Source organism: Alexandromys fortis, unplaced genomic scaffold (assembly GCF_014885135.2).
Source record: "Alexandromys fortis isolate MF-2015 unplaced genomic scaffold, M_Fortis_MF-2015_v1.1 scaffold_149, whole genome shotgun sequence".
NCBI classification, from domain to species: Eukaryota; Metazoa; Chordata; class Mammalia; order Rodentia; family Cricetidae; genus Alexandromys; species Alexandromys fortis.
In genome coordinates this window covers 2,600,391-2,614,724 of record NW_026068025.1, presented here as the reverse complement: position 1 = coordinate 2,614,724, position 14,334 = coordinate 2,600,391, and the positions used below count along the sequence as shown (strand labels likewise).

The window sequence follows — 14,334 nt, the reverse complement described above, 5'->3', positions numbered from 1 at the left end:
CTGGGTTCCTGTGGGAGTTCAGGTTGCTCTGATTCTCAGCAGTGACACTGAGCAGGAGCTCATCCTCCCGGGGACAGAGAAGCAGTGTTCATTTGCTATTTTGACTGATTTTCTGCTTTGGGAGAAGGAAAGCTGGCTTCCTTACTGCCTCGTCCTGGCACCAGAAATGACTTGTCCCTGCTCTAGGGCATACTTCAGTTCTTAGAATTGCACCGAGCTCAAGCTCAAGTAGTTATAATACACACATAGAGAGGAACCTAAAGTGAGCTGGAAATGAGATATGCTTACCCAGCATCACTAACGAAGTTTTGCTTATTAGGAAATGTGAGAGAATTTGTAGTTAGGTTAGAAACAAAAGCATGGCAGAATTGATTTACTACGGTGACATTCCTGGCACATGAAGCTTCTTAATTGCTGGTAGGGAGCTTGACCTTTTAGTCTTTATGCTTCTGGCCTGGTTCTCTGAGCCCTGTTGGACATGCCTGTGATATATATATTTTGTGGCATCTTGTCTGTTCTCTTGTAGTTTTTGTTTCTGTAAACTGGACCTTGTTTTGTACTCAGCTCAGTTTTCAGGATGTTTGTTGAAGTATACCAAGTGCCAAGCTTTGCTCTGCTATGTAAAGACCGTGGGACACACAGTTAATAAATGGTTTCTGTCCTTGGCAGGATAGAGATAGCTGGTAGCAGTGCTGTGTGGCCCAGGCTTTGGTGAGGGCCTTTGAGGTCACAGCATGAGGTGAGCATCTTAGGTGGTTGCCACCAAGAGCACAGTGTTCTGTAGAAGAGAGTGTCCTTTGTCAGAAGGCATTGGAGTCCTGCAGTGGGAATGAATCCAGACACAGGTTTGTGCATTGTGATATGGGCAGCTGGTAAGAAAAGAAGGTGGAAGGGCAGGAGTGCTTGTATTTGGTCTGATGGTGGAGAGATCTGATGCTTAAAAAAGCAATCCCACTTGCTCAGAACTAAGAAATAGACAGGCATTTATTGAAGGGTAAAAACGTACAAATCAGGATTCTCTGCTTGAATGATGAAGGAAGGTGCGATCCAAAACAAAACCAAACCCAAGAAATAGGGCCCAGCAGGCTCAGAGAGAGGGGTTGCCACATCCCGGTAAGTAGTCTGTCAGGCCACGCCCCAGTAGGCGGGTAGTTACTAGTTGTAAATCATTCCATAGCACCTCCCCTCTTTATTTAAATAAGAGAGTTCTAAACCTACTACAAAATTATATACAATAAGAACAGATACCTTTTTAAACTAGCTTAAGTCTTGTTTAAATAACCTGGCCAAGTCATGAGAGGAAAGTAACTACATTTATCTAGTCTTTAACCCCATTGAAGATCCGAGAAGGGAAATAATGTTACCCGAGTAATTAGGAAGTGCAATCAAACAACTTCCAAAACATGCAATAAATCACAGAGACAACTGGCCACCTGGGAAATCACCCAAAGTCACATTTACAACATTGAAGCAACCAACTTTGGCTAAGGCCTAGAATAACTGACAGATTATTTTTTTAAATATTTATTTATTATGTATACAATATTCTGTCTGTGTGTATGCCTGCAGGCCAGAAGAGGGCACCAGACCTCATTACAGATGGTTGTGAGCCACCATGTGGTTGCTGGGAATTGAACTCAGGACCTTTGGAAGAGCAGGCAATGCTCTTGACCTCTGAGCCATCTCTCTAGCCCCTGACAGATTATTTTTAAAGGCAAGAAAATTTTCAAAACTGTCTTACCCTGTCTTGGCAAGATTTGACAGTCCTGCTTATCCATTTTCGGATACTATGTATTTTGTCAGTGGTTGAGGTATGGGTAGTTCCTTGCCTAAAGGCCGGTTTAGCCAAGAAGAAAACAAGCTCCCAGTGGAGTGTCTTTGGTGCTCAACATTCTCTCAGGAATAGATTGGTGTTGCCAGGAGCAATTATGTCTCACTACCACAGAACTCTTAAGTTAAATTAAATGCCATTTTCTACAGCTCTTTGAAGAGGTTGAAGATTATCTATACAGAATATAATCGCTATGTATCTAAAGAACCTGACTAGTCTAACTATAAATATGACAAACATAGATGACTATTGATCTATAATTCTTAATAACTAACTTAAAGACTAAGACAGTAAACAACTGCAATAAATGAGGACAATGACCTCCAAATGTAAATAATGTATAAGTATCTTGATCAGAGGTAGAAATGTACACTGCAGTATGATAAACATATCAATACATAAACAGTATGTAAGTATCTTAATCAGAGGTAGAAATGTACACTGTAATATGGTAAATATATATCAATACATAAAAATGTTTTAAACAGAGGTAGAAGCATGCATGCATATACTATTTAATATAATTTAACTTTGTATCCATATATAAGAATCTACACCAATGTAATTGTCTATAAACAATAAGTCACAAATACCAGACTATTATCCCCTCATCATATTCTCTCTCTCTCTCTCTCTCTCTCTCTCTCTCTCTCTCTCTCTCTCTCTCTCTCTCTCTCGTATTGGTCCAAAAGGTGTGTCAGCCTCAGGTACCCTTTGGCCACTGCTGGCCACAGTGATCACATGGAACCTGCCCCCCTTCTGGGGCCAGGTAGTGTTATCTGAGTTTTCTTTCTCTGGAGATCAGGAAACTTGTGGTTGTACTCTTGAAGAATAGAGTGTAGACTGTACCCCAAGGGATAATAGCCCTTCAGGTAATGACTTTGATATTTTCCCCCAAATCTGAAACACAGTCTCTTCGTCAAATGACCATTCTTGAAGTCCAGCTAAAGAATTCCTGGTGGGGGCTGGAGAGATGGCTCAGAGGTTAAGAGCACTGACTGCTCTTCTGGAGGTCCTGAGTTCAATTCCCAGCAACCACATGGTGGCTCACAACCATCTGTAATGAGATCTGGTGCCTTCTTCTGTCCTGCAGGCATACATGGAGGCAGAACACTGTGTACATAATAAATAAATAAATCTTAAAAAAAAAAAAAAAGAATGTCAGCATTGCGTACAAAGCTCCCTGGCTTTATCAAAAATTCCTGGTGGGTGGGATCAGGGTCACGTCTAGAAGCTGTGCCAGGAAGCATGAAGTAGGACATGGCCTTCTGGGGACAGGTACCATATACTCTGTTGGGATGTGCCTACTCTTTAAATGGAGATGAGATCACCATTCTAATGGTTTTAAACTGTGGTATTTAAAAAGAAAAACAATAAAAACCACACATTCATAGAACTATGTAAGTGTTGTTACGAGATAGAACATTTCTATTATCCAGAAAGAACCTGTACTCAACTCCTACCCGCTGACCTATTATTCTGCCTTTTGTTCCTATAAAGACTTTGTTGTAGAAAGATCACGTGAACAAAGTCACATGGCTGTAGCCTTCATTTGTTAGTAGTTTGTCTACAATGTGGCAAGAGTTTATTTAGTCCTTCCCTGGCTAGAATCTCCCCTGTGGATGTGGCCCTTCCTGATGTACATTTGCATTGTGTGTAGTTTCTGGCCATTATGAATTTAATTTTTCTACTAATGTTTAAATATTGGTGAGAGTTAAAACAATTCTGAACAAAGGTGCTGCTCACAGATGTCTGAGGGCTGAACCCTGTGACGTTCCTCTGTGTGCTTGTTCACTCTCTTCATAATAGTATTTCATGAACTTTATTTCTGAATTTTGCTTATTGTGAGAGAAATTTCAGTCACATTTGAAACGTGAACATGACAGACTTTTTTTACTCTGAGTGACATTCTGGCACATGCAGTTTATTGGACTGGAGGAATACACAGATTCCCCCCCCCCAAAAAAAAAAAAAACAGAAAGGTTGTTCTCCCCAGGGTCACAGAGCTTTCTGGAAAGTTGTAGAGCCTGGTAAGTTCCAGAAAGTGCATCTTTCCAGTTGTTGATAAAATCTTAGCTACCCACTTCCTTTCTCCACTGACATTGTTTAACCTAAGTGAGGTCACATTGTATATAGTTACACACAGGCACAATTTTCCAGCCTGTGCTGTGTATGTGCCCGGCTACTATTGGAAATCAACTCACGTGATACTCATGGACCCTTTGTGGCTGGGCTACTACCTCAGCAGCTTTGTGTCCTGCGAAGGTGCTTTTGGAAAATGATGTGACTGGGTGGTAGTGTTGCTCGCCTTCAACGCCAGCTCTTGAGGGACAGAGGCAGACAGACCTCTGTGAGTTCAAGGCCAGTCTGGTCTACAGGTGAGTTCCAGGACAGGTGCCAGAAGTTTCACAGAGAAACCCTGTCTTGAAAAAACAAATAAGCAAACAAAAAAGATAAAAAGAAAGAAAAGTTTCTTTAGAACCTTTTCCCAACTATCTGACCCAGTCAGGTGCTTTGCTTCTTATACCTTTGAACTGACTCCAGAGCAGGCATGTGGCACATAGGGCTTTACTGCTTAGCCTCTGCTAAAACCCAAGTGTAGAGCTACTCTCCGTCCCTGGGTACTCATAATTATTAAAGCCTCTTCCCACAGCATGGAGCTGCTCTCTGCATGAAAGGAATGCTTTTCTGAAAGCCACCATTTGTAGTGGTTCCGTTATTACCAGTTCTTTCCAAACAGCACTGGGGACTGCTGAGCCAAGAGGCCTTGGGAGGAAATGCTAAGAGCCCAGATGAGGGAAGTTGGAGCCTGCCAGGTCAGCGGGGGCACTTCCTCCTCTGTTCTAGACACACAAAGCTGCCACCTGGTCTGAAGAGGCCTCACAGCCTGGCAATTCAGAAGTCCTTGGCTGACTTGTCCCCCTTACTGTCTACCCACCCACCCGAGCCAAGGCTAGGACTGAGCCTAACTTCCGCCTGGCGGTAGCAGGTGTGCTCTGGCTTCTTGATGACCCCTGTATGACTGTGACTGCCGGCTGTACACATGAATATTCATCTAGCCACTGAACTCCCGTGAATGGATCTACAGAGGAAGCGGAAACTGCTGTCTTTCTGAACTTGGTTCTATTCTCCTTTCTTACTCATTTGAGCTTTAAATGAGCCTTTATTTATGGGTGTGTGACATGGCAGGATCTACTGATGCCAGGCCCTGATGGTATAGAAGGGCCTTGTAATGGCCTCACTGCCCTATCTATCCCCAGAGGAGCCCTAGCCTCCCTGAGGGCAGCTGGGCTAGCTCCATATCTGTTTTCCTGTGGAACAAGGGTTAAGGGGTAAGTGGGGCACTGTAATTGCACAGCGATTGAAGCAATCTGTACTGACTACAGGACTGCCTACTTGTGTCTGTGGTGCCTACTCCTTTGGCACTAAATTCAGCCCTTCAGCTTGCAGAGTCCCAGATACATATACCTAGGACCCCAGTATCTCTTGCAGAATGGAAACTCAACTGCTCATTTGGGCTCAACAGTCTGTCCCTGATGGTCTGTGTCATCTGGAATTGGCAAGGGTTTGAGCTAGGCATGCTTTTCATTCCCTGTCCAGAGCTCTGAGTTTGATTCTTTGTCTCTGCTGGCTGTGCATGTTCATGCTGCTGGCTCAGGAGAGCATAGCAGTGTTTTAGGGTTGCAAAACCCAGGATGTCCAGGCTGGTGCAGGGGTAGCCAGGGAAAGCTTGGTTTAGATGTGAGCTGTAGGCAGCCTGACCCTGCACACACCTAATGGTCTTTGTATTGTGTCTTACTCTGCCTGAGAAACTCCTTCTCTTCCAAAGATTTATTTCATTTTTGTTTGTGTATGCTACAAGTGTAGGGGTGCTGGTAGAATCCAGAAGAAAGCATTGGCTCCCCTAGAGTTGGAAGTGCAGGTTGTTGTGAGCCACCTGATGTGGGTTCTGGGAACTAAACTCTATCTTCTGAAAGAACATCAAGCACCCCTAACCACTGAGCTAGCACTCTGGCCCCACTCTTGTTTCTTCTTAAAGACATAGCTTGGATGTCTCTACCTACAGAAGCGTGGTGTTGTTCTCAGTACCCCCTCTTGCCCCCTGTTCTGGCTCTTAACTGCCTATTGTTGTCAAATTGGTACAATGACTTGTTTCTTCTTACAGACAGGAACCATCCTGGGCCATGACTGGAGGAATGCTGAGCAAGTTGTTAGGGTAGAGGAATGCACTATGCAGGACGCCTTGGCTACGTGCCCAAGCTAGGTGGCTCTTGTATGAGAGGGGCTTGGACAGGGCTCTGAGTGCATCAGGAGCTCAGATTTGCATGCATCCTGGCTCCCTGTGTGTCTCACAAGGGACCTATTAGATGTCTGTACTAGATCTTCCCCAGAATCTGTGTGCTTAGGGAGATAGTATGACAACGTTCCCCAAGGCCTTTCTAGAGACAGGTGTGGTGGACAGCCATGGTCACATACCCTGCCTCCCAAGTGCCCCACTGAATTCAAGCCCTTGGGATGCTCCTTGTGTGGACTCAGTGCAGCAATGAGAGTGGCTCTTCATGGATGTACTTGTTCCCTCTAGTCCTGGAGTAGCCACAGTGTCAGGATGGTCGATAATGGGAAGTAGCTCCAGCCCTGCCTGTGGAGGCAGAGCACATGCACCAGAGGCATTCACCTTCATTTATAAGCAAGGCCAGTTTTTTGAGTGCCTGGTAATGGACTTCCAGCAGGTTTGGAGGGGAGCTATATGATGGGATGGTATTAAAGCGACGGGATGGGAACTGTGTGGTATTGTCTGAGGCAGTAGGATTTGAATTAGCAGGTGGCTTCAGAAAGTGAGAACCTGATGGCTGCCTTTACGCCGGTGTGACCTGCTGGCTCAAGAAGTGTCATAATCATGCATACTCAGACCTGTTTCGATGTTTTCTACCTGTGGCCTACCTCCATTGCCAGGAGCTCAAGGCTCAGAGGCTCCCTAGAAGGCTCACTGCGTGTTCTGTCCCACAGTCTGGATATGAAGAAGCTCACTCTGAAGCTCCTGCATGACTTACTTAGCCCACGAGGATTCTCCCTGATGGTCAGGCGGTATCTGACTAAGGGAGTGGGTGAGGGGAAAACTTCCATGGATCATTAAGGTTTTCTTTGTGGGAGAAAAGGGCAGTGGGGGTTGGAAATGATAGGGTGTGTCTCCGTATGTAGGCAGATAGAGCAGCCGTTTTCTGAGAGGCTTAGATGCTCAGCATGGTCAGGGACTACAGGACAATGAGATCTCCTCAGCCTGTGTCCCTCAGTTGCAGCTAGCTGAGAGGTGTGGGCCTTGCAATGAGCATTCCTTATATGGTCCTGTAAGCAGGGAGGGAAGGAACAGGAAAGCATGTTATGTCCCTAGGGCTTCCATGACATTGGTCCTGGGATCTCTGTGTCACACCACAGCTTTTCTGGCTTTCTGCCCAGCCTTCTCCCCAGCAAACCATTTTTACCATGTCACCCTCCAGTCAGGACAGAGCCATAACCTAATCTTGGGGAAGCAAAGTAAGGGCTTAGTCCCTGCAGTGTGAGTCCAACTGAGGCCAGGTTCACAATCCTGGCAAAAGCATCATACAGGCAGAAGAGGACCTGGAAGTGTAGTTCTAGACCCATAGGGAAAGGACAGAGGTTTTGGAAGCCTGATGATTCTGGGGCAGCAGCAGCAAAACTGGAAAAGTCCAAGTAGGAGTTGGCAGGCCTTAAGGACAGGAAAAATGTCATTCGGGAGTGCTTTTTTGGTGTGGGTTTGGTTTTGAAGCATGGTTTTCTCTGTGTAGTCTCGACAGTCCTGGAACTCACAGAGATCCATCCGCATGCCTCTGCCTCCTGAGTGTTGGGATTAATGGCGCGTACCACCAGCCAGCTTAGAAGTGTTTCTTGATAATGGGTGTCAGCGCACAGCTTTTGGGTATATCACTGCAGCAAGCCTTGGGAGAAGTAAAGGCTACATTCACTCCTACCTCTCCATCCTGGGGCACTATACTAGCCAGATAGCCTAGTCAGACCAGAAGTTAGAGAGCCATGGGGATAGTGCCTCTAATATAGTAGGCCCTAAGTTATCAAACCCTTTATTTTAGACCTTTGCAGACATAAAGCCATGTGGTAGAAAGACAAATGGTGGGGTCATCTTTAATACCTGTGGAATAGACTACCTCACAGGAGTGGTGGGATAGACCTGAGGAGAAGGGCACAAGGGGGCATGGTGGTCCAGGGGAATGGAGTCCTTTTCAGAGCTCAGAGAACAGTTTATGGCTTCCTAAGATTGACAAGTCCTTGCTATTCTTCTCTGATACCTGGCACATCCTGGTTGTCACAGCCTTGTTAACTATCTCCTCACCCCACCCCACTCGCATTGGCTAGAGTTGGGGCTAGAATTGTCCACTCTTCTATGATAGGAAATTCAGTCCAGGAAAACAAAACAAAAAAACACAATCCTGGTTAGATGGGTAGTTTTGGTAAATGGTCTAAAAGAAGGTAAATGGAGGATTCCAGAGTGACTAGGGCATAGAACAGAAAGGGTAGAAGACAGGTTCAGTGGGGCCTGAGACAGAAGGTGGGAAGTTTCTCTGTGTCTGAGGAGCCTAGGAATCAATGTGGCCAGGCTAGGCATGGAGGCTGTGTGGATGTCTGTAGCTACATTTCTTTGGGGCTTATGAAGAGTTCATGTCTGAAGATGATGACCAAGAGAAAGTCAGTGTTGGGGTCTAGGAAGCAGGATTGCTAGCGCACCTTGTCCAGGTAGCCCGTGTGAGCAAAGGAAGACTGTGTCCAGGCAAGGAGCTGGACAGTGCCGGTGATGAGCACAGTGGAACAAGCTCCAGTGAGCGTGCAGAAACCCTTGTTAGACCTAAACATCATTGCTAGAAAGTTTCCTGAGGATAGTTGTGGAAACAAGATGTTTGAAATTCAGAAGCAACTCCCAGATCCACAAAAGTCTAGGAATTTATATTCAGTGAAGTACACTTCAAACGGGGAGGGGAAGGGCTACATCTTGTGGCAGAGATGATGAGAACTGCCAGGGTTTTATAGGCAAATTCTAATAGCACTCAGAAACAGTTCTTTTTATCCAGAGTCCTTCAAAGAACAGAAAATAAGAATTTCTACTCAGTTTCCAGAGACTGAGGTAATCTTGACACCAAATTAGACAGAGAGTACAGTGTGGGTTCAACTATTTTAGGCCAGGGCCACTTATGAGTATGGATGTATTAGAAAGAAATGTAAACCAGCAAAGTGTTAAAGGATAGAGTATATTATGGAAATTCCTCGGTGAGAACCAACTCCTTAGAAGCTGGCCCTACTAAAGTGTAAAACAAATGTACAATCATTTCTATAGAAGCAGAGATGGCTTTTCTTCAAAGTATTTTTTGCAGTCTTAGAATAATGGGGAAATGCCCATAATGCTTGTGGCTTCTAAATGGAGGCAATCTGGGGCTGGGGAAATAGATGCCTTGGTAAAGTATCTGCTGGTCAGTTTTGGGACAGGCCTCCCACACATGCTTACTTAAAGCTAGGCATAGTGGTTCATGTCTATAATCCAGCCTCAGTGGAGCAGGGAGGTAGAAGTCCTCCTTGGAGCTGACTCAGTGAGAGATCCTGTCTCAAAAAATAAGGTGAAGAGCAATTGAAGAAGAAAGCAGATGTCAGACTCAAATAAATAAACAAGAAAACAACTTTAAATGGAGGGATGCCTCTAAGCTAACTAAATACTTAGGTGTTGGAAATTTGTTTTTGTGAAGTCAAGTGCAAGACAAGATGCCAGTGACCTGTCCCACTACATTGTGAGTGGTTCTAGCCAGTGCCATGGGGTGACAGAAAAATGCTGAAGACATTAACATTTTACTGATACTTAAAACTTTTATAGATAAATTGGATTAAGAATTAATAGAACTATCAGAATCAGTTTTTTTTCCTTTCATTCATTCTTTCTCTCTCTTTTTTTTTTCTTTTGAGGCATGGTCTCTCCCTACATAGCTCTGATTTTCCTACAACTCATATAGACCAGGCTCCTCCTCTATTTTTTTTTTTAGTTTGTTTATTTATTATGTATACAACATTCTGCCTCCATGTATGCCCACATGCCAGAAGAGGGCACCAGATCTCATTACAGATGGTTGTGAGCCACCATGTGGGTGCTGGGAATTGAACTCAGGACCTCTGAAAGAGCAGCCAGTGCTCTTAACTGAGCCATCTCTCCAGCCCCCCAGGCTCCTCCTTGAACTCACAGAGATTCGTCTGCCTCTCATGAGTTGGGATTAAAGACGTGTATCAATGTGCTAGCTAAGAATCAATACTTTCAATACCTTCTATTTACTACAATTTAGAATTCAATAAGATTGCTAGATACAGGCATAGTACACAAAGTTTAAAAAAAAAAACACTCCCAGCATTGATACTAAATTCCTTAGAGTAAATCACACAGTGTTATGTAAATTCTAAATAAGAATGATTGAATTTTCATTTTGATTTGGAAAACTCCCTATTACTGTGATGATTGTTCCCAAATTAATTAGGAATTCAATGCAGGTTTGGTCAGAGTTCCACCAAACTTTGTTTTTGTTTGCTTTGGGACAGGGGTTTGTTATATCCCAGGTTGGCTTCAAACTTGTGGTCTTCCTGCCTCTACCCAGCTCTGAGAGTTGAAGAATGTGTACACAGATCCCTGGATCTCTCTCTCTCTTTCTTTTAACATAACTAAATAATTTATGATCGGTATGGAAAAGCAAGAGCCAGGGACAGCCAGACTCATACTGGGATTTGCCATACCGCTTAGGAAGAATCATCATTCTCAGTACTTAGAGTAGAAACTAGAGGATCAGAAATTATAGGCCAATCAGGGTGGTGGCGCACGCCTTTAATCCCAGCACTTGGGAGGCAGAGACAGGTGGATCTCTGAGTTCCAGGCTAGCCTGGTCTTCAGGGGTGAATTCCAGGGCAGCCAGAGCTACACCAAGAAACCCTATCTTGACCCCCCCCCCAAAAAAAAAAACAGTCTTGTTGGCATGGTGTAGCACCCTCTGGGTAGCTGCCTCAGTTGTCAGGGCACAGACTTGTATGCCACTGTATGTTCTGTCCTCACACCATTTGTCTAGAACTTTCTGAAGTTACTTGTGAGTTTTTATTTTTTTTTTTTCTGGGTTGAGGAAGTTTATTTGGTCTACAATTCGAGGTTACAGTTTATTACAATGTGTACCATTTTTGTGTATATGCCTGAGGAGGCAAGAGGATGTCAAATTCTTTGGAACTGGACTTTTAGACTAATGGGAGCATGCTGTTGTGAGTGCTGGGAACTAAACCCTGGTTCTCGGCAAAAGCAGTGGAAACTCCTCAACCCTCTCTACCTGCTGTTTGAATTTTGACTCTGACTTCTGCAGGTACTAAGCCAGCTGCCTCTGTGGACCCATGGGGAGTGCCTACCACAGTCAGCACACAGTCTGTCCCTAAGAACCCAGACCCCTGGGCAGCCTCACAGCAGCCTGCCTCCAGTGCTGGGAAAACAGCAGATGCCTGGGGACCTGCCAAGCCTGGCTCTGCCTCAGGTGATCACTTTGCTCAGCCTGGTCCCTGCAGCTCCACCACTTCTCCCTCCCCCTGGTACACTGGCAGTAGCTAGCTGACTGACCATTTCTGTTCCCACTGGGCCCCAAACAAGGACTCTGGCCTTCTCCTTGGGCTGCAGGCTGGTCTTGCATCTCCCTTGGGATACTTCCCACAGACTTTATCGCAGTGTCCAGGACCTACCACACTCTGGCCTTTATTACTTTTGTCATAGGATGGTGCAGTGGAAGCAGTGGTAGTTACTCATGTTCCCTGATCCCACCTGTTGCTTCCCAGTCCAAGTGACTGATGGCTTGACCTTGAGTTTACACTGTGATTTGGGGTGGGTTCTTGGGAGGAACCGCTATGGCCTGTGTTGACTCACTATCCCCATGCAAATTGGGTACCTGTTGTGCTGGGGAGAGGAAAGAGATGCTCTCAATCACCAGCTTATATGTCCCCTCAGGGTCCTTTGAACTCTTCAATAATTTCAACGGTACAGCTAAAGATGACTTTTCTGAATTTGACAACCTTCGAACTTCAAAAAAGCCAGGTATGTTAAAGATGGTTTCTATATAGCATTTTGTGCATTTGACCATGTGGCTGATTTGAGAACGAACAAGCTTTTTTACTTTGTGTGTGTGTCTGTGTGTGTCTGTCTGTCTGTCTGTCTTTTGGGAGGTGGTTCTTTTCTGTCATCTCAGTGTGAGCTTCCAGCAAATTCTGCTTTCTGCCTCCTGTCTGCTGTTGCAAGACCGGGATTATAGATGTGAGCCCTCATCTGGCTTTTTTATGTGGGTTCTTAGGATTGAACTCAGAGCTTCGGGCTTATTCAGCAAATGCTTTTACCTGTGGAGATATCTCATCAGCTCTATAGTTTGCTTGCACCTTATTTTCAAGAATCCAGAAAGGAAGAAAATGATTATAAACAAGTGCGTGTCTGTGCTTTGCCATCAGCCTTTTTTTTGGATTTTTCGAGACAGGGTTTCTCCGTAGCTTTTGGTTCCTGTCCTGGAACTAGCTCTTGTAGACCAGGCTGGCCTCGAACTCACAGAGATCCGCCTGCCTCTGCCTCCCGAGTGCTGGGATTAAAGGCATGCACCTCCACCGCCCGGCGGCCTTTTTTTTTTTTTTTTTTTTTGAGGATTGTACTATGAATACTTGTATGAATCTTGCTTTTCCACTTACCATCTTTAAGTTACACTTATTTATTTATTTAGTAGTTTTTGTGTGTGTACACACTGTTTACAGTAGTATACTTGTGGGGGTGAGAAGATAGCTTGCTTTATCCTTGTCTTGCAGCTGAATCAGGGGCCTCAGTACCACCCCAGGACAGCAGAAGGACAAGTCCTGACCTCTTTGAGTCTCAACCCCTGACTTCTGCCTCCAGCAAGCCTAGCAGTGCCCGGAAAACACCTGAGTCCTTCCTGGGCCCTAATGCAGCCCTGGTGAACCTGGACTCCCTGGTGACCAAACCTGCACCACCAGCCCAGTCCCTCAATCCGTTTCTGGCACCAGGTAAGCATGTGCTGGGCTTCATCAACTGCTATACTGTCTAAGATTGGCCTCTGCCTCTTTTTCCCTCTCAGGGACTGATGACCTGTGGCTGGGAAGGGTTGGAGCCCTCAGGAACTTCACACTGCTGTTTGTCTCTAGGCCTGGTGGGGTGGGTGTAGATGCTACTGTTTAAAGAGGGGTAAGTTAGGGAGTGAATCGTCTTCTTCCTGTAGAAGACGATTCACTATGTAGAAGCTGTCTGAAAACTGCATCTGCAGGGATGCTCTTATTAGTGCTAGCTTTAGGTCTAGCGGAAGCTGGTTGCCGTGTTGTGTATAGGAAAAGCAGCACCTTAGCGATTTAGCACGTGCTACTACTCCTCAAGGTGGAAGGGCTTTTTTTTGCCATAGTGACTAGCACAGCATTCTGCACAGCATGTTCCAGGCTCTGCACTGCCAGAGGACATACCCAGCCGCTTGACCCAGTACTTGTGGTTCCCACGGCCTGGCCCTGGGCTCTGATCTCTAACCTTCTAGCCCATTTCTACCCTCTTCAATTCCCATGTGCATTGCACTCCCAGCTATATGGAGCTAAATAACAATCCTCAAGGTTTTAGCAGTCCCCTCCTTACCTCCAGGCTACGACATTTCCCACTCAACCCTGCTTGTACATCCCCCCCCCTTTCCACATCCCCTCATCTGAACTCTTCATCTAGCGTGTCCTCCTGCCCTTGCTCTGCATAGCCTTCACCTCTTCGACCTCCCAAGAGGAGAAATGTGTCACCAATAGTGTCAACATTGACCTGGCTCTATGTCTCAGGGATTAGAGAATTTTGGTTCTCTGTCCCTACAGCTCCCAGCAGAGGAGTGTGATCTCTAGAAGTTGAGGTTTGGGGCCTGTGGGCAGATACAGGATCTGTGGAATTTCTAGGTTGCACCCTACCTTGAGGGTCCTAATGGATGAAGGCATGGTATCTAGAGAAAAGTTGCCCTGTGGGTGGAGCTGAACAGGACCAGAGCCCTAGCTTATCTGGCCTGTTCCTGCCCCAGAGACTCTTGTCCCCGGTGCAGTGGACCTTGCCCACAAACCTATGATGGCCATGGCCAAATTGAGGAATTTTTGCAGAAGTATTGGACTCAGGTCATTCCGGGCTATATGGGTAGACCTGACTCTGCCACTCCTGAGCAAGGGCTGCAGATCACCCTTGTCTTTTGTGACCCTGGTAGAAGTACACCCATCAGAGTGGGTCAGAGGACGGCAACTTTCTCTTGTCATGGTGACTCGTACTGCCCCTTCATGAGCAGGCCATGTTGGTGAGTGGAGCTTAACAAGCTCAGAGACTTACTGACAGCAGCATCATGTGTTCTGGAAAGACCCACCAGGTATTTCACTGACAGAAGAGCCTTTTGGTTGAGGGAAGTTTAGAGAAGCTGGGTAAGACTCAG

General features: G+C 45.6%; 1 protein-coding gene across 3 annotated transcripts in view; it reads left to right on the top strand.

Moving 5' to 3' along the window:
* Positions 1 to 14,334, top strand: part of Epn2 (epsin 2) — a 65,581-nt gene that overhangs the window by 48,267 nt on the left and 2,980 nt on the right. For all 3 annotated transcript variants that reach the window (XM_050163721.1, XM_050163720.1, XM_050163722.1), the window contains 3 exons: positions 11,230 to 11,394; positions 11,859 to 11,945; positions 12,695 to 12,910. In XM_050163721.1, the coding sequence (XP_050019678.1) occupies positions 11,230 to 11,394; positions 11,859 to 11,945; positions 12,695 to 12,910 (468 nt within the window). The remainder of the gene's footprint in view (positions 1 to 11,229; positions 11,395 to 11,858; positions 11,946 to 12,694; positions 12,911 to 14,334) is intronic.